The sequence below is a fragment of the Haemaphysalis longicornis genome, unplaced genomic scaffold, assembly GCF_048455015.1.
Source record: "Haemaphysalis longicornis isolate Haplotype H1 unplaced genomic scaffold, Haemaphysalis longicornis Haplotype H1 scaffold_9, whole genome shotgun sequence".
Lineage (NCBI taxonomy): Eukaryota > Metazoa > Arthropoda > Arachnida > Ixodida > Ixodidae > Haemaphysalis > Haemaphysalis longicornis.
In genome coordinates this window covers 58,287,308-58,307,262 of record NW_027526460.1, presented here as the reverse complement: position 1 = coordinate 58,307,262, position 19,955 = coordinate 58,287,308, and the positions used below count along the sequence as shown (strand labels likewise).

Sequence of the window (19,955 nt, the reverse complement as noted above, 5' to 3'; positions counted from 1 at the left end):
GATAGTTTTTCTGCTATACAGAGATCTTTTCTTGCGTACTTCAAAACTGCAATTATATTTAATGCAGCTGCCTTAGTTCTTTATTTGTCGTATATGCAACAGCACAACAAACAGTTTTTATTCTTTCTTTTTCAACACAGCATTTATGTACAGCATCGTCCAATAGCGGGTTATGCTTGCTGTGAAAAACATTTCGCAGTTAACAGCCTTAATTAGTTACGAGAAAAAGATATTTTCAGTATAAAAACTAAGTAGTGGTGGCATTTTAAAGCTTGAAACCTGTTTATTAATCGGAGCACTCTCGCGAGTAGGTTTAAAATTGCGTTCAGTAGACAAAGAGGTCGTTCACAAATCACACTGTGTAGAACTCTTCCCGTGTGCACGAGATTTCGGCGCACGTTAAAGATCCCCAGGTGGTCAAAATTAATCCGGAGCCCTCCACTACGGCTCGCATTATCGCCTGCGTTGCGTCGGCGCGTTAAACACTACAATCAATCAATCTAGAATTCTTCTGCTATCGTGAGTTTGAGAAAGAAATGGTGTTCTTCCACATAAAATCATTGCCTCTCAATAAATATCTCTTTTAAGTAGTGATGTGTCATATTGCACTACTTTATTGCCATTGTGAAAGCATTTGTGAATTGCTTTCACAGCTAACAAGATGGCATTTGGGTAGAACCGCTCAATTTGTCCTCCATTAATGCTCCGTGCCGGTGCGCACCGCCGCAGGGCACTGTGCGCCGCGCCAGATTTGGGGGCAAACCTGGTGCATCTTTATCCAGGACGCTACACAGTGACGCAACTCGATCGTTTAGCGATAGCTAGAGCACGGCGTCGAAGCGGCGCCGCCTGCTGCACCTACCCAATGTCGCGGTCGCTACCTACCGCATGACGTGCGTGGCGCGTGATTCAGATCATTTAAACAGCCCTACAGCGCATGGCACCTTGAAAGAAAATGGACCTTTCCCAGCAGCGATGTGAGCATGTGGGCTGCCGGCCCGCCATTCTTGGAAGGCGTCCCCCACAAAGTAAACAAAGGGGCACTCCTCAGCTTTCCGCTTGGGGAGACGCTATGCTGTCCAGCCTTGCACGTTTTTCTTTTTTCTCTTTCGGCAGCTCGCGGTGGGGTCGTAGGGGTCGTAGGAACACCGATTGGAAAGGTAGAAAGGCTTTGTGCAGGTGCACCCTTTCCACTCGCGCTAAGCAGCCCCGTGGAGGCGATCGCCCCTCTTGTCACTGCGACTTCTCGGAATCACACGTTGGCTGCAGGATGCCCCCTTTGCACCGCACATTCGGCATTCCCCAGCGTGTCTTTTTCCACGTGCGCCTCTTCGCGGTCCAGTCGCTCGTTTTCTGTGTGTTTCTGTGAGTGTTTCCGCGTCTGCTAATTTTGGCAATGTCAAAGTAAGTACGCTTAGATGCCGTTCAAGTGCTGTGTACGACGATGCCGCGGCGACTACACCGCTGACACGAAGGTACACGTGTTCACGTTCCCGAGGGAAGAAACACTGAGAAATGCATGGATACACGCGGTGCCGCGAGAAAGCCTCATCGAGAATATTCCAGGGTAAGCTTTTTTTTCATTTTGGTATAGAATTGCGCTTTCATTTCAAGAGGATACACGTGCACGTGTAACTGGCTCCCAAGCCGCACTTTTGTATGACAAGCACCGAAGGCTTTGCTTATTGGAGGTAATATTTTTTCTAGGTATGCGAGCTTCACTTCCCGGATGCAGATATTATCCGTGTAGCCACGCATACAGATCAAGCCACTGGCCTTCGCTCTCGCGGGTACAACAAGTGTACCCCAACAACGGCTGTCCGAGCCTCGACCGGTATAAACACGCTAGAACCAGTAGAACCGGCGTGTGGTTCGAGAATCGCTTAACCTGGGTGGTGCGTCTGATGCGTTCTTACACTCGATGCTTTACGCTTCCGAATTCTCTCGAAAAGTTGCCGCGGCAACCCTACTTGTTTTAATAGAAGCGCTGTTTTACAGCTCACCCTCTCCGTCCCCTCCTCCACTGAAGAAAATCGTATTAACGTAAGGGCTTCTTCTCGGAAATTTGTCGTGCGCGTACTTCCGTGTTGAGGTCGCAGCTAATGCGTTTTCAAAAGTTGTAAGGGTGGTAGCGCTCAGTTTTCTTCAGAGCTAGCTGTTAACCTGGACACTGTGTTTCCCTATTTTACCGCCTTTTCGCGCACCTATTTTTCAAACACTAGTTCGGTGGAGGTACAATCGAATGCTTTATGTCAGTAAACACGGGAGCGCGTGCCGCTCAATACATGCACAGGACTTTGTTGGGAGGCTGACGCGCCCTCGCAGTTTGTGCACTTAGTGGGCGCACTCCCTGAAACCGCTTTATCGCGCGGCTGCCTGTTGCATTAGTTACGTCGCGGAAGATAACGCATTTTTTATCACTGAATAGGGCAGCGAAAGTAAACATTTTAATGCATTCGCTGGGTAATTGACCGGAACATGAGCACGTGAAAGAACAACAGCATCGCTTTTTTGGCGAAACAGGTTTGCGGTCTCATTTATTTGAAGGATGCGGTCTTTATCCGGTGGCTTTTCACAGCTCGGATTAGGATGAAGTTTTTCACAGTGTCCACGCACAAAAGGGCGTTTTCTACTTGTGCTGTTTCGGACGTCGGTAGTTATTTTAAGTTTCTTCAAAATAATGTCTTATCTTAAAATTTTTTTATCCGTGCTAGCCAAATATTGCTTTAGTACAGCTGATATAGCACACGGCTTAATGTTTTAGTTTTGTTATAAAAAGAATGTGCCACTGAATTGGAGCGTGACAAACCAAAGTTCGTATTAAGGTCGCTGCAGCTGATAATTCGCTATATTAGCGTTCGTTATAGCGTCGTTCATCTGTACTCCGCTGGGCATTTAAATATAGCTTACGCATCTTAACAAAATAATATCGACGGGGCTTTCACTTACACTTAAAAGAAAAATCGGTGAATATAAATGCATGCTAATGAAATCTTAGTAGCACTATTGCCATGTCAAATCTGCAAGAGAAATGTGCCCCTTGCATGAGCATGCTCTCCTGATGAATGCGGTTAATGAATTTTCGATCATTTCTGTTTGTTGTTTTCGGTGTTAGCACTACAGTGGGGTTGAATAATGAGGTGCTTTTTTGCCTCGTCACATTCTCCAGAAAGGGTTTAAAGCCAAATGTTTGCACATTGCAGCCATCCAGCAGACACCTCTTCATGCAGGAATTGATGCCATTTTGGGCCGCTTTTTTTCTTATCAACATAAGCAGAAAAAATGTTCTGTGGGCTGCAATGTGCATTTAAATTTGACGAAGTGAATAGCTGAAATGCATTTGTTTAAACCTCAAGCTGAATTGTCAAAATAAGGAGTTCTCGATTTAAACAAATAAAATTTATTTTGTAAAAGTTGCATAAAGGTTTTGAACATGGACTATGGTGAAAAAATTGCAAGATATTACCTTTCAGCATCACTAATAACAATTGCGTTCTGTATCCTCTTGTGAACAATGTAAGGCAGAATAAAAGTATTAGCAAGGGGGAGAAATTGGTTCAAGCCCTCTAATTATTTGAGGACGTGACAGTAGTTTTTACGAAATTTATTTTCAGGATTAATGAAAAAAGAACTTGGACATTGACTACTAATAACTCTATTTGTTTCATTTCATTTTCAAGATTTAGTAAAGCCACAGCTAGATACAAGAGGTAAAACTAAATAAATGCAGTGAGAAACTTGTGCTTCCATCAAAGGGGCCAAGCTGGCCAAGAAGAATGCAGCCACTGACCCATCGCCACAGCAAAGCAACCTGCAACCACCTTAATTCGCATGCACGCGCATCATTTTTGTAATAAAGTGTGGAAGGTATGTCATGAAGTGTTTGTCAGCATTTGGGGTGCAGCATTAATTGCTGCTGTTAACTGAAGTTCATTATATATGCTATCCACGTGGTTATAAACTCAATCCATATATAGCCATTTATGATGTTAGGTCGCCATATATGGCTTACCCATGTATGGCCTCGCTCATTTATGGCCACGTCAGGAATTGGGCATATACAGCCATATATGGCCTACATTCATATATGGCCCCACCCATATATGGCCATGTCAGGAATTGGCGTGCATGATCATATATGGCACACCCATATATGGTCACATATGCCCAATTCCTGACGTGGCCATATATGGCAATTTTTATATATGGCCATATATAGCATTTTCGTAAGGTGTGGCATCGGCGCGGGATAGGGAGTGGTGGGGTGGAGGTAGTGTTTTTCTTTGTGTGCGGTAGTAGGCGAGTGTGAGTGTAGAGTTGAGAGGTTCATGGGATGGGGGATGGAAGCTGATGCCTTGGAGCCACCCTGGATCTTTCTGTCCACTTCCTCTGACCCCCGGTGGGTCATTTCTTCGGCAAGCGCGTGTGCGTGCTCATTTCCAGGAAGGGAGGCATGGCCAGGGGGCCAGACGATACGAATGAAGGGAAGCTTGGATGGATCGGAGTTTCGAAGATTGGATGGAGAGGATTCCAGAGAATATGCCCGGAAGGTGGCTTGCTAGTCTGTTATAATTGCCCACTTATCGTCGTTGTCAGATTCCGCGGATCGGGCGGTGGTTATGTGGGACACAGCCAATTGTATGGCTGTTTCATCGGCCACCCTGATGGAATCAGTGCGTACAGAGCAAGTTGTTCGCGCATTGCCAGCAACTGTAGAGGCCACTGCCACTTTAGCGCTGGGCTTTGCTGGATAACTGGCTGCGTCGGTGTAAATCACATGTGGGTCATGGCCGTACTGGCAGGCTAGCGTTTCGGCTCGGGCACGGCGTCGGCCCTGGTTGGTTTCCGCGTGCATGTTCTTGGGGAGCGGGGCAACTTGTAAACGTGCACAAACGACAGGGGCAAGAGCCAGAGGGTTTAGTGGGAGAGGTGACGACGGCTCGGGGTATCCCAGGCGGGAGAGCACGTGACGACCGGTGCGGGTGGTGCTAAGGCGGATGAGCTGACCAGCTCGTTTTGCATCAATAATTTCCTCTATCGTGTTGTGGACACCCAATTGAAGGAGACGTTGTGCAGAAGTGTAGGGGGGAAGTCCCAGGGCAGCTTTGATTCCCGTCCGTAAGGCAGTGTTGAGGCGCTGGAGTTCGGAGCGCAGCAAATTGTGGAAGGGGACGTGGTAGGCAAGGCGGCTGATGAGTAGGGACTGAACTATGCGGAGGTTGTCTGCTTCCTTGAGGCCGGCGCGTCTGTTGGAGATGCGACGGATCATGTGCGTGGTTTGCGTGATTTGGGTTTTCAGGAGGTGAACTGTGTGCGTATAGCGGCCGTTAGGCTGTAGATGGAGACCTAGGACTCGGACTGGGGTGACGCATGGGATCAAATAAATGGAGATTTCTGGCTTGGTTACTGGTCGCATGTGGGGAGGCAACACAAGAAGCCCGGACTTCTCCGCTGCGCAAGACAGGCCCCCTAGAGAGTCATAGTTCAGAACTACATCTGCTGCTTCTTGCAAGCCGTTCTGTATATGGCCGTCCGATCCGCGTGTTGCCCACATGGTCACATCGTTCGCGTATAGCACGTGGCGAAGCTCCAGAATTGCGTCGAGTAGAGGAGGCAGCTTAGCCATAGCCACATTGAAGTTGCTCTTACATATATTGCAAGTTTCTGTTTAAAACATCTGTCATGCCAGCGCCCCGCTTAACATACCACTAAAACCTTGAAATCATGCTGAAATGAACTAACATGGTAAATAAAAGTAACAAAGGCGCTTAGTCACGAATAATGTTGCAAAAAAACTTAAACCACTTTTCCGTAGAGGAACCCTGAGTAGTATGCGAAGCAGCCATGCGGTCGACTGAAGTTCACATTAGTTTTCAGTTCGACGTTTCCGTTGACGTTCAGCTTCGCGTGCCTTCGTTGTATCAGTAGCTTCTTGACGTAGTTTGACTGAGTGAAGGACATAAGGCGCGTTCGTAGCACATGCTCCCGTCTTGGTTTGTAGCGCAGTGGCAAGCGCGCCACGTACCTCCCGTTTCGGCCAGAGAGTCGTGGGATCGAGCCCGGGCGCTGCCTAACTATTTATTTTTATAGTGGACTGCGCTGACGTCAGCCCAAACGCTGACGGGGCTGAAGAGACGCGCATGCGCAGTAGAATGCGGACTACGACAGCGAGGGAAGGAGGGACACAGCCCCGAGCATGAGATGCTTCGCATCTAATAAAATACTTTCATATTGTACACGGCTACACCAAATGGACGAAACAGGGCTTCTTTGGCGGCCAAAAAGTGCTAAGGGTGGTGTTTCAGACAATATATTTTTCTATTTTTCACTTTGGAAACATTTTGCTAGACCTTGAGGAGCTGTTGATTTGCTCGTTCAGCTCTTTAAAAGGTTTCCCTAAAGCGACAACGTTGATGCCTACATTTGCATACTTTCTGCATGTAGCATGATACATGACCAGCCGCGTTACTTCTCATGTTGTGCTTCTCAGGTCACACCAATGTTGCCGAATGCCGGGATTAGCCCCTTTGCCGATCTTTTGGAGTCACCTCTCGCGCTCATTGCACTCCATGCAGTCCGCATAATTTCACATCACCTTTGTGGGTTTTACGTATTGGGGGAGAATCTGGAGTTTGAGTGCTACTTTTCTCTAGCAGCGCTGCTGCATGGGCCTAGGAATGGGTTATCTCATGTATTTAGTTTCAAGTTTACTCTTATAAAAATAAAAGCGCAGGTTTCCTCTTTGTGCAGTCGGGTGAGAGAATGCACTTCAAAGAAATAATTGCCAGCTGATGCCTACTGGGGACGCGCGAGATAATCAGACGAGCGAGATGCCGTTGACTGGGGGGGGGGGCAAGCCCGGCATTTCCAGTCCGCACCCGGCGCCATTTACTTCTTTGGCTTTACGAGCTCTTTCTAATCTTGCATGAAACTCCTACAAGGACTCAGCTGTTCTGCCTCAGAACCGCAGGGATAGGACTATGGGTTTTGGAATGAACAACCCGAGTTCTGGCCCCAACAATGCCGATACCTTTCAAATACCCGTGATATTCTTAGTGTAAAATATTTCCTTAGTTCAATTTTGCGCCTTATTTTGGAAAATAAGAGTAGTTTGGTATGAGTAAAGGTTCGTGGTTCTTTCGTTGCTGTTCAAGATAATGATTATCAGCGTTGGTGCCGGTTGGTTGCGGCACTGATGACACGACGACGATGGTTGATGGAGGGTTTTTCAAAAACTGTATATTTAAGCGAGAGACATATACAGGATATTTGCAGACTGAAGTAGACAGAGTGAGAAATAAAATGGGGTTCTAGGTCAGCTAAGACTTTGTGCCCGCGGCAACCCCGTCCGTGACGGACCCTGACCTAAAACTACCCAAGTGGTGAGATCCTCCACAGCCTGACCTGGCTAGCCCGGCAATACGCCGGCCGTGCATAGCACCCTAAAATCCTGAGGATTCAACCCCGAGACCTCGTGTCTCGTGGTTTTAATGGGTTACTTTGGCCCCACCCCCGATACACAGGCCAATCGGTATCTCCTGCGCACCTGATAGGATGGATTAGTAAATCCGGGCCTCAACCACGGTGGGCAACGCCCCCCGTAACCCTCAAACACTGGTCACTCTCTCTCTCTCTCTCCAGAAAAAAGGAAAGTATCAAAAGCAAACCAAACAAACACGATAAACACTCAAAAACCCGCGAAAACACGTGCAAGCGCCAGGGACACGCATCCATGAACGCGGTCTGCATCGCCTGTTCCAACGCATCTCGTCCGAGACAGGACAGCTACTCAAGCCAGCTGAAACCCATAAACATCCGTCTTAACGACCCGGCGCGTCCCCAAGATTCTCCGCCGTTGACAGGCGATGCCCCGTTAATTGGACCGTGGGCCAGAAACAGCGCCTGGGGACAAAAGGACACGGCGGCCGGCTCAGGCGTCGCCTCTGCCGCGCCCATACAGGGACGGAACGCGCGCACCCTCGCACGCCTCCACTCCGAACGCGCACTGGCCAACAAAAGGAAAGCTATCGCCATAAATCGGCCACTGTTTAACCACAGTTGACAGCTCCACGCTCCCCGTCTCCAGCCGCTCGACGGACCAAATGGCTTTACGACCTGTTAATGGAAACCGCGGTGGGCCCCGAGCCAGCGGCCGCCATGTCCCCCGGTTGCCATTTCAGTCGCCAGGCTACCAATGTTTTCCCACGGCTACACCACGCACTCCGGCCAAAACAACGCGACAGCGCAGCTGCGACCCCAGACAATGTGTCCTCCCGCGAGCGGCGTGACCCAGAGACCGCTTGCTCTTAACGAGCTGGCTGCCATAAAGTCATTCATTCCCTTCAGGAAACCGCCGCTTCCCACGCGTTCGACTATGCAGCGTCGCTGGCGCCTGGAACCCTTACAGTATCATTTATATTTTTGGTTTAGAGGTGGGCCGCGGCACATCAACATGTTTATTACGTTTTGCGCCACTCAGGAAGTGCCGGCATTATCATGGAAAAGAACATTTCACCAGTAGAAATTTAGAAGGTATGTATTTCTTGTTCTTTTTTCAGGGCCACGACACCACAGCCACTGGGATCATCTGGGCGCTCTTCCTCATTGGCCACCATTCTGAGCACCAGCAGCTCATTCATGACGAGCTGGACTCTATATTCGGAGACGACATTGATCGCTGCGTAACCTCCGAAGACTTGAAGCAGATGATGTATCTGGAGTGCGCCATCAAGGTATACCAGTCAATTAGAAACAAGGAATACGTAGCTTTCATTGCTCACTTGCAACTTCACAGGTGCGTTTTCGAAGTGACTTTGGAGGAGCAATAAGACTTCAAAAATATTAACTCATGGCACAAAATGGGAATAAATCGCGATTCGCCGCATTTGCCTATAAGACGTTGTTATTTAATGATACGATAGCATCATACTTCTCGGCCTAACGCACTTTGATGCAGAAGTTGCATGATTCTCGCCATACAAGCGCTGAAAAGCGTTATAACGATGACTGCACAGCTGACCCAAAGCAGATTTATCTGTTTCCATGGAAATGAAAAGTTAACGGAGATTTCAGTGCAGAAAAAAAATTTCCCGCATTTCCCCGAGGGGAAGAATGTGAAAGTGCGAATGCACGAGTTGAATTTGCGCGGTTCGGTAATGTTCGCGAAAGAGAGATCACACACACACACACAACTACAAAGAAAGAAAGATGCATTTACTCACATACACCTATTTGTGTTGTCGTTGTACTTGATTGCTAGAGCGGATCTAAGCTTTGAAATTTCGTGTCAGTACTCCTTTAAGCAGGTGCATTAGCCCTTCTCACGCCCGATTCTTGGCCAATCCCCCACGTGGGTATGTGCCATGTCAACGGCCAGGCAGCGCGCGCCCATCTCCCCCCGTTGCCAAGGAAGACGAGGAGATTCCTGGCCAATCCCCCACGTGGGTATGTCAGCGGCCAGGCTGCGCGCGCCCATCTCCACGTGCGCGGACATCGCCGGTGGACGCAGGTTCAGGGTCGCTTAAGAAGGGCATTGCACTTAATATGAGGACGCGTTATCAACGTATTAGTATGCATGGGCGTCCAAGCAGGGTAGAGAAGACGGCAATACCCTGATTATGACCATTGAAATGAGAATGGTAGGGTACATGCGCAGTCAGACAGCGGAAGATCGCGGACTTGCGGTGGGCGAACTGTGTGCATTGATACGATTGCCTGTGATGTTTGGCAAATATCTGAGTCAGTTAGTTTCGAATGAGTCAGAAAGGACACGAATACAATGTACGGAAGTGTTGTGGTCTCTCTACCTTACAATATGCATAACCCTAGCATTGCGCAATGCAGGCACTCATGCACGCTGCGAGGAACCACCGTGGGTTCGAGCTAGTTGAGCACGCTCACGATACTGAAACGCCGTCGCGCCAACACAACACCGCCTTTATTGGGCAGGTGGAGTAGGGGCGACAAAGGAATATGCCAAGGGTATGGAGGGAAGACGTTTATTCTACATAAACGTCCCGGTTACATAACTTACAGTACAAGTACGCACTTCCCTTGAGGTGAAAGAGGCGATGGGGCGCCACACACAAGTGTGCCGTCGTCGGCGCAAAGCCAGTAGGCTCTTCGGTCAGGGCAAATTCCGAGGTGCGCGCACGGTGTGCGCGCGCGCATCGCTGTGCTGGCCAGATCGGCTCGCAGCAGCAAGGGAGACGGGGCCCATTCGCTCACAGGCGCGTACCGCACGCCGTGATCGTCGAGTGGTAGGTACGGCCTTACTATATGCAAGCGTAGGGGCAACAGGAGCAGCCTTAGGCACGGGCCGCAGCCGGAAAGGCTGGTGGGCTTTCGCCGGCGCAACTGAGTTGCAGCCGGCTTGTAAACAAAGTGTCACATACCTTCGGCCAACGCCTTCGGCGTCCTGGAAGCGTCTCCCCGAACGGACCCCGCGCAGGGCGCGCGTTCGCGTCCCGGCGAGAGTGGGGTCGGGCATCGTTCAACCGGACCAATGAGGTGAGGTTAGCTCCGCTACCAGGGCGGAGCGCCCGCTGCGTGGCAGTGTTTTATAACCGCAACGGTCGCTGCAGCCTTCACCTCCGGCAGGAGTTTGAGAAGACGGCTCGGCTCTACACGGTGGCGCCCAGACGAGCCAGCATTTCGGGGAGAGAGGGGAAAAGTGCCGCGCAACGGCACAAACCTAGCGATCGCGCAATGGCTCGGGTGCTAGGTTCCCCACAGTGTTTATTTCCGAAATTTTGAACAGGAACACGCAACGCGTACCAGCAGAGCACCTCACCCAACCTGCATGGACACATATTAAAATGGGAAGTGTTGCATTTCCAGATACTAAGGCAAGCGCCATAACTCCGGGTTTTAAGCGTATCATCTTTAGTGACCATTTGTATTAGCTAGACCATAATTCACAACAATACGAACTATAAGAACTATACCCCAAAACTTTCAGTTACAAAGTAAGACATTTTCTAGAACACCGATAGAGCAGTCCTTTTGAAAATGCCTAAGTATGGCAGATTTCGCACTTTCAAAATTGACCGCATATCTTCTTCGGTTAGTGTCACTGACGGGGAAAGACAAGACTTTGCAACACCTACAAAGTCAAGCGTCCTCAATCCCACGCCTTCCACCCCGCACTTTCGTCTTCCTCCTCACCGTACCTTTCTAAGTGTCCAACCCCACCACCCCTCTTTTATGAGCCCTTAATGCTCCCTTTCCTTTCGTCGTATGTTCCCCTTTGTTCTCATCTCTCCTCTTCAAACTTCCCATCTCTTTCAGTCCACCTTGCAATATTACCACTCCTTGTAACTAAAAGCAGGCATTCATCAAACTGCATGCATACCATTGAATGCAGTCCGACATCAGCCGTAGTCGGGCTATATACGTGTAACCTATAGTGTGGCGTCTGTCAGTGCCCCAAATAGTTTACATAGTTTACAAGTACGAGCATCCATTAGACAATGAACCTCAAAATCAGACTTCTCTATGCTAAAGTTAAGAACCCAACTTGCCACCAACTATTGATGTCGTCCCAATGAGCAATCCGGTTTGTTTGTTGTTTTTGTGTGGGTGTGTTTTTCCGCCACCCTAAATATGTGCGGAATTGAAACATAAATGTGATAGTAGGATATGTCATTCCATCCCGACAAGCATTAAAAGATTGAAACGTGTTTATTCGACTGTCAATCCTTTTGTGAATTGGGAATTCACGATGTTAACCCAAAGAAAATAAACTCCAGTCAACCAGTATTTCCAATGCCTAATTACTTCAGCCAGAGTCCTTCAATGTAAAGCACTGAAGGACTCTGCTTCAGCTTACGATAAATCTCCTTCACCGCTAGGGTTTGTTTCAATAAAGCCCTTTCCAGTCCAGTCCCAGAGGTGGCACGATTGGTGCCGTGACCACACAGCTGCGTGATCAGCCAACCAATTTGCTCACGTTGGCTGCTTTCCCAAGCACAATATGGGAATGTTTTAAACGAATATACAGTAATCCCTCGTTATAACGAAGTCAGCGGGACGGCGAAAAATTTTGTTATAAGCGATATTTTGATATAAGTGTCGGGACAATAAAAACTAAAGCAGTTGAGCTTTAATTGCGCCACAACTGTGACGAATGAAAACATTATGTATTCAAAAAAGGAAAACTCTAATTCGAGTGCGAAAAAGGCAGTGAGTTTTGACTGTTTCAAGTTCTTGCCGGGCGCGAGCAACTCCTGCTCCAATTTGACGACGCCTTGCATGAGGCTGTGGTGGCCGTGATTGGGTGCCATGCAGAGCTGTGACTGGCGTCCGAATGCCTCGCAGATTGGAGAGCGAATGAGGAGGTAAGGCTGTGGCAACATTTATAGGGGAGCGCGGGCGTCACGGAACGCGACGAGATTTTCATTCTGGGAAAGGCCGCAAATGCCCTGGCTTGAGTCTGAGGTTGTGTTTGTGAGCTCAAAAAATGACTACCCGCTCATTCTGGGTCAGAGCGGAATCATAAGAAGAGACCGGTTTTGCACTAGGGACTGCGTGATCACTGGAAAAAATTTTTCCGAGGTGTGCAGCCGTGATCTTTGGAAAACAAGAGTTTTTCGGCACCCCGTTGTCGACGACGCTGCTAATTCTACGGTTGGAGTGCCGTTGTAGGCGCACCGTCGCGTCCACATCATTGACCAATGTCTAGGAACAATATTCAATGAAGCTAAGACGCAATTGGACCGTTTGTCTAAAGTCGGATGACGCGAATTGAGCATGACCGGTTCGAGAAAATCGCCGGGGAAACACCAGCTTGCATTGAGCCGACATGTTGGCAGCCTGACTTGCCGCTGGGTCGCCGCCACTCGGAGACACCCCCGCTCGCCTCTTCGCTCTAAGCGGGTCACAGTCTTCCTGCGCTTCGAGTTATGCGGTCCAAAATGCATGTTTGGGTTGGGACCAGGAGAAATTTCAAAGAAAGCTTTATTTCGAGTAAAGCGATTGCATTATAACGCGGAAATACTGTGTATGTATTTTTAACGATCATAAAAATATCCATATAGACTGAATTTTCCTGTGACACTGTCAGCTCTTGTATATGTCCTGCGATCGTAAAAATAACAACAGCGAAATAAGAATTCGACATGCACCCGTGATTCAGCGGCACGGCTGAAAGTTTGTCAAATGTCCCCCTCCAAAACGTTCAATTAACTTTGAGTTGCCCCATAAACCAGTAAATAAAAATGAGGACATTCCCTTCGTAAAATAACTTCAAAGTTTCTATCCATGTCGATATTTTGATTAACAAGTTTCTTCACAGTAGAACCGAATAAATTGGGCTCGCAAAGTAACCTCGAAGTTTGGATCTGTGTTCAAAACGTTTTTGCTATACACATTTCTGTTGTTTTAGCTGTTTTCGTTATCTTTTCAGGAGAGCCAGCGGATATATCCTTCTGTGCCCGTGATCGGTAGGACATGCACAGAGCCATTTACGATTGGTGAGCACTAAGCAGTAACAACAATTTCTTGCCTTTAGACACATGTGAACATTTAGAGAGCCTCGAAACCTTCGAATAGGCCACAGCTGTTCGTGGCAACGCCCAAGCGCTAGCGCGCTATTGAGTACAACGTGCTTCTACTAAATTTGCGCTATGCGTGAGAGGCCCTATCGATTGCTGGTTAAAGTCAGGAAAGGTGCATGTTCTTTACGTGCGTTTAAAGATGGTACATGATAATCAGTTAGAGCACCGTTCTCTGGAAGATCTGAGTATTCGCAATAAGTGACAATGGTTTACTGCCGGAGTTATTAAACTGTCATATCATTTAGGCGTTCATACGTGTTCACCGGGCAAAAGAAAGTGGGTTGCATAATAGGAATATAGGAAAATAAATTTATTCCCTCAATATGAAACCCTCGAAAATGTCAAACCGTTCGTCATATCAATAGCTATGAAAACAACGACGCAGCAAGTTAAATTCATGGCTTTTTTCTTCAAGTTATTTTTTGTATCTTTAAAGAAACACAGGAAAATTAACAATGGCAGTTTGAGTGTGACCAAAAAGCCTGTAGGAGACTCCGCGCCCGTTCGTCGACAGGACAGAAAGTGCTTAGGAAACTTCTGCATTCTACAACAGTATATTTTAAAGAGGGGGCAAGAATGCAAGTATCGCAAAGCCAGAATTTTGTATTCGTATATAGCCACGCCCTATGGCAATAAAAGTCGTGTTTCTGAGCAGTTGGAGGGTCGGTTAACTAGCTCCAACCCGGATCACCAACAACATCTGGTAGACCGGGTGAGGCAGGCTGCCAAGGTCCAGGGCTTCCTGGACTAAGGAGGTCCCCCACATGGCGGTCAACCCACCAACATTGACTGCTCAATTAAATGTTTATTCCTCCTCCTCTGATCCACTTGTATTGGCGGCGTGCCATTTAACAAGATCCCTCAAGCACGCACGTAAACATGAATAAACATGAAAATCCCTCTGGCTGTACATCTGAAGGTGGATTCACACTGCCGGAAGGAGCGATCGTCCAGGTCGTCCCCTACTTTCTCCACCGTGACCCGAACGCATTCCCGAAGCCTGAAGAGTTTCATCCCGAAAGATTCCTGCCGGAGAATGCAAAGGGACGGCATCCGTATGCTTACCTGCCCTTCTCAGGCGGACCCCGAAGCTGCATTGGTTAGTGGCGCTCTAGTGTGTCTGTGTTAGCAACACTTAAGGTATATTTCAGTGAAAGCTGTAACGAGATGTACAACTTTGTTAATTTAAAATATACTGCATGATCGCAAGGATTTTGGCATAAAGTGCAACAAGAAGAGTTTTAGATTTGGGAGTTTTGTGCAGCAAAACTGTGGAAACTATTTCGGGAAACTTAATGCCTATCATAATGCTAACCCTGCGCTGCACGTAGAGCATGTACTGCTAAGGTCCTAGTGCTGCCCTTTGTAGGAGGCTTTGAGGTGAGTGAGTGCAGCACAACAACACAGGGGCCACTTGTATTACATAATGAACCTTAAGAGGCCTGTACTCAAAATAAAGACTGAGTGGAGGTCGATCGCGTGGCAGGAGTTAGAGCCACACCAGCCGACGAGCTGATAGTTGGACCTTTGAGTATTTATGAAAGACTTGTCACTCGGCGCAGTCCCAGTGAAACTACTCTTTGGCCATGTCTTTTTTCAGGTGTAAAGAGATGGACCAAAATCAGCAATGGGAGCATAATCCCAGCCGTGGCCACACGAAATGAGAGAATCGCAAAGTTGTTTATCAAAGGAACGCTTGTCGTTTTTTTTTTTTTTTTTTTGGGGGGGGGTGCTGTTAACGCGCTGAAAAAAACAGGTTATGAGGGGCGCCGTAGTGGAGGGCTCAGGATAAAGTTTGACCACCTCGGGATATTTAACATGCACCGAAATCTCAAACACACAGACGTTCTCGCTTTTTGCCTCCATCAGAAAAGCGGAAAGGTGGTCGCGAGTCGAACACGCGTGCGTGAGATCAGCAGCACAATGTCTTAGCCACTGAGTCACCGCGGTGGGTCAAAGCCAGCTTTCAGTACATCAAAATACTTAAATAGGACTATACAGTAACGATGAGTGCTAATGGAAAATGTCAAGGCCACTTTATTATACCACTGCCTGGTGACGCCTAAGCCTCAGACCAATTTTCACGAGCCGGACAAGAGTTACCTTCATAAGAAGCTTTTCAGTACAGTGTGCCGCTGAACCTGTAGTTGATAGGCTTCCCCACTTGTAACTTTGTCGAACCAGCTATTACACACTTAGATTCGTGCAGCACATGAAATCCAACATTGAAAAAATATACGTTTAAGTTGAAAGCACATCGTTTAGAAGTCACCACAGGGTAGATATATAGCTATGAGTTTCGGCGCTCACCAGCATTGCCTGATCGCAGAGGCTTCCTCCATTACGGGTGGTTGGGTTATCCGCAACGCACCATTAGAGAAATCGCTGCCGCCGCCGTCTTCTCCACGCGGCCTTGTTTCGACTTGGTAGTTCGCGGAGTACGTATCCCATGGCGCTGTATTTTTCAGCGGACTAGTGGAAGCCTAGCCTTACGGTTTTAGTCAACTGGTAACTTGGCCACGCTGGCAAGAAACGACAGCTATTGTGCTGCATTTACCTCCCCTATGTAAACCTCGCTCTGAGAGTTCGGTATCTGTAGAGCACTAACTTATCGGGAAAATAAGCACATAACGCCAAACAAAACTAAACCGGTATGTGTAGGGACAGTGAGATAAAATACAAGGCCTATTTTTTGTTGTCCTTACTTTGTTTTACAGCGAAATTGTGATGACTCGGATGCCGGAAAGTCTTCGCGTTTTTCCTCACATCAGAAGCACTGTGCGGGAAAAATAACTATTGGGAAAACCTTTTTAACTCTTGAATATTGCGGACATCTTGTGGACATATTGTGGATACCAAGTTAGCTGTATTTCATGCTGTAAGGGTGGTTGGACAGCGAAGCTACATGTATTACTCATCCGTCACCAAATAAGGCGTAAACTTACAGGACACAAAACAGTTAACAAGGGAGATGTGTATACCTACAGTATCAACACGTTACGTACGAACGAGGTTGATGAGAACCTTGCATTCAGTAAGGTACACACTGAGGTGTTCTATTGTTACTGCAAAGGTTTGCAGAAAAATTTACGTTTTACAATGTATATACCACCGGGGAGCCTTTACTGCAAGCGGCAGTACGAATCCAGAGGTGGACATCCTGTTCTTCTTGTGGAGACGTTAAATGGCTTTCACGTCTCCTGCTCCACAAACGATTTTGTTTTCTTCATCGAAAGTAATACCAATATAATCCACGCGGGTGTACAACGATCCCAAAAATATTCCAACGCTATTTAATGATACCCTTTTTTACAAACGGGGTGCCCCAAAACGACAGACAGGGGCTTAGCAAGCTCAGTTCAACGTTAACCCCACACCTGTCGCTCAAGATCATGAGCCTCGAGCAAAGATACCAGATTTCCGGCCGCTCTCAATCAAGTAAACGTATCCTCTGCAGCCAGGCTGTGCCAAACAACCTCATGATAGACATTGATAGACATTGTTCAAGAACAATGCGGCTATCAGTCAAATATATGTTCAAATGTGACAGTCTGAAACTAACAATAAAATTTCAGCGTGTTTACACACACACACACACACCCACACACACACACACATATATATATATATATATATATATATATATATATCTAAGTGTTGGCAGTCAAGAAAACCTCGGAAAGCAAATGGTAGAATGTGGTGGGTCATTGAAACAGATAAAGAATTTGGAGAGACAGGAAGAAACTGGAGAAAAAATGCCCGACGGGTGGGATTGGAACCCACGACCTCCAGAACACGCATCTGGTGCGATGACCACTACGCTACGGGCGGGGCTGTTTCCCCTCCACTTTCCGGGTATTTATGTTAAGGTATTTTGTTTTCCTGCGCTTGGGGGTGGTAGCGAGCGCCACTCGGAATACTCAAGAAAGTGAAGGAGAAACAGCCCCGCCGGTACGCAGTAGTCATCACACCAGGCACGTATTCTGGAGGTCGTGGGTTCGGATCGCACTTGGCGGGCATTTTTTCTCTACTTTCTTTCTGTCTTTCCAAAATTCTTTATCTGTTTCAATGACTTACCACATTCTCCCCTTTGCTTTCCGAGGTTTTGTTGAGTGCCAACCCTTATTTCTGTCTTAATTCAGCGAGCCCGTCATTTCCCATTTTGGTTCGCTACATACATAGCGAGGGCCTCTCTTCTGGGAGTCTTGGTGCCATAGGGAGCTTCAGAGGGTTCAACGCTGGTCGACCACAGTAGACATGTCGTAAACACTCGAGTCACGGCCCGGGGGGTTGAAAAGAAGGTCCCCTTCACCCCGAGTAGTCCGAGTGACACTGGCTACCACCCCTAAGTGCAGGAAAACGAAATACCTTAACATAAATACCCGAGAAAGTGGAGGGGAAACAGCCCCGCCGGTAGCATAGTGGTCATCGCAACAGACGCGTGACCCATTACATTCTACCCTTTGCTTTCCGAAGTTTTCTTGACTGCCAACCCTATATATATATATATATATATATATATATATATATATATATATATATATATATATATATATATATATATATATATATATATATATACATAAATATATGTATATGTATAAAACGGTGAATTAAAAAAAACGTGTAACAGTCTTGCCTGTCGTTATGACGGCGCGGCACTATCACTGTATTATTGCATATGCTAACGAATGCTCGTTGTAACAAGAATTTCGGTACTAGCAACACTGATGTTTATCGTTTTCATGCAAGAGCGCTGTATGATCATAGCGTATACATATAACAATATCGTATAACTGACATTTGTTCATTTGTTTTTTTTTTTGCTCTTTCGCCCCACAGGACAGAAATTTGCCCTCGCCGTGGAGAAGATAGTGCTTGCCAACATTCTGCGCCGTTTCAAGGTGAAGGCTCTCGACCAGCGAGACCAAGTGCAGCTTGTAGCAGAGATGGTGTTGAGACCTCGTGGTGATCTTAGGATCCAGTTCACACCACGATGATTGCTTTTGTCGGGAGAATGAACGTTTTATACTTGTTATAGATTTTCTTGACCGATATTACAAATGTTGCCTCTTTTGAGGAGGAACCATTAAAATGTTTTTTCGGGGGTATGCAGGGTTTAACGAATAAATTATTTAGCCTTTCTCGTGACCCCCTCAATTGTTGCAAATTAAATGTGTATTAGATGATTACAGGCATGTTTGATGTTGTTTCGAGTTCGGCTCCTTGATGTCAGCATTATGTTTCATGAATATTCTTTTCCGTCCTCTTTGCAATTATCTTAGTTTAACATGTATACCCTATAGCAGAGGAACTAGTGCTACCTTATTCGAATAACCTTTGCTACTAAAAATGATTTATATATATATATATATATATATATATATATATATATATATATATATATATATATATATATATATATATATATATATATATATATATATATATATATATATATATATATCTCGGGATGCATAGTTACTAGTACTGTGTCAAGAATATACTCATTGTCGGAAGTTGAGCGAAGTTTCTATTTCGATGAGTATTTACTGCAAGGACAAACAGGGGATCACATAGCTCCGGGAGCATGTTCCTTGATAATCAGAACGCAGAAGAGCCATTTCAGACATAATATTGCTGCCAACGTACAAGTCGCACAGTGCGGGGCAGCACTTTTTCAATTGCACACAATAATGTAAATGCAATACGGAAAATACGGCTGACCAGGGTTGCGTATGTACTTTACTCTTCTAAGATGTCACAAACATAAGTGGCCTGGCCTAAACAACGCTCAAAGAAACTGAGTCTTTTGCAGAAGCACGTGGTGTATGCTACAAGGATGTCATGCACTAAAGCTTCTATTTGTGAGTTAAATCGAAAAATGGCAAGAAAAACGAAACTTAGGTAGGCAGGCGGTCGTCGGACATCACGATTGACTGCGATTGAAGTACAGGCCTCTTGCCCTGAAGAGATTACAAAATCAAGTTACCAGATTTCAACGCGCCCTGACTCGAAACTCATTTGGGTAGTAGGCAACCACAACTTCACCACCTTCTAGTCTCTCTGAAGAGGGTAGTTGTGGTCAATGCGGCCGATGGCTCTCTGAAGAGTCTTGCAAGCCAATGCAACCTCGTGGATAAATTAACCGCGCTGACAAGGAGCAAAGCAACCGAAAATAAGACGTGGTTACCACTCCGCAGTGTGCATGGTCAAGAGCCCGCGGCATCAGCAGCGCACCCCGTCCACCTTCTTGAACATTCCGCCTTTGCTGGGTGCTTCACGTCTAACCAGATCACACAAATGCGCGAATTTGTTGCTGCGCTTTTTGCCCTCATATAAAACGAAGATTGTACCGAAAAAAAAGGCTAAGGTGCAAGCAACAAATGTGGGCCATAA

General features: G+C 46.9%; 1 protein-coding gene across 5 annotated transcripts in view; it reads left to right on the top strand.

The window, feature by feature from the left end:
* LOC144153962 (cytochrome P450 4V2-like) overlaps positions 1-19,955 on the top strand; it is a 137,134-nt gene that overhangs the window by 23,590 nt on the left and 93,589 nt on the right. For all 5 annotated transcript variants that reach the window (XM_077685755.1, XM_077685757.1, XM_077685758.1 and 2 more), the window contains 4 exons: positions 8,559-8,732; positions 13,406-13,472; positions 14,476-14,655; positions 18,399-18,460. In XM_077685755.1, coding sequence (XP_077541881.1) covers positions 8,559-8,732; positions 13,406-13,472; positions 14,476-14,655; positions 18,399-18,460 — 483 coding nt within the window. The remainder of the gene's footprint in view (positions 1-8,558; positions 8,733-13,405; positions 13,473-14,475; positions 14,656-18,398; positions 18,461-19,955) is intronic.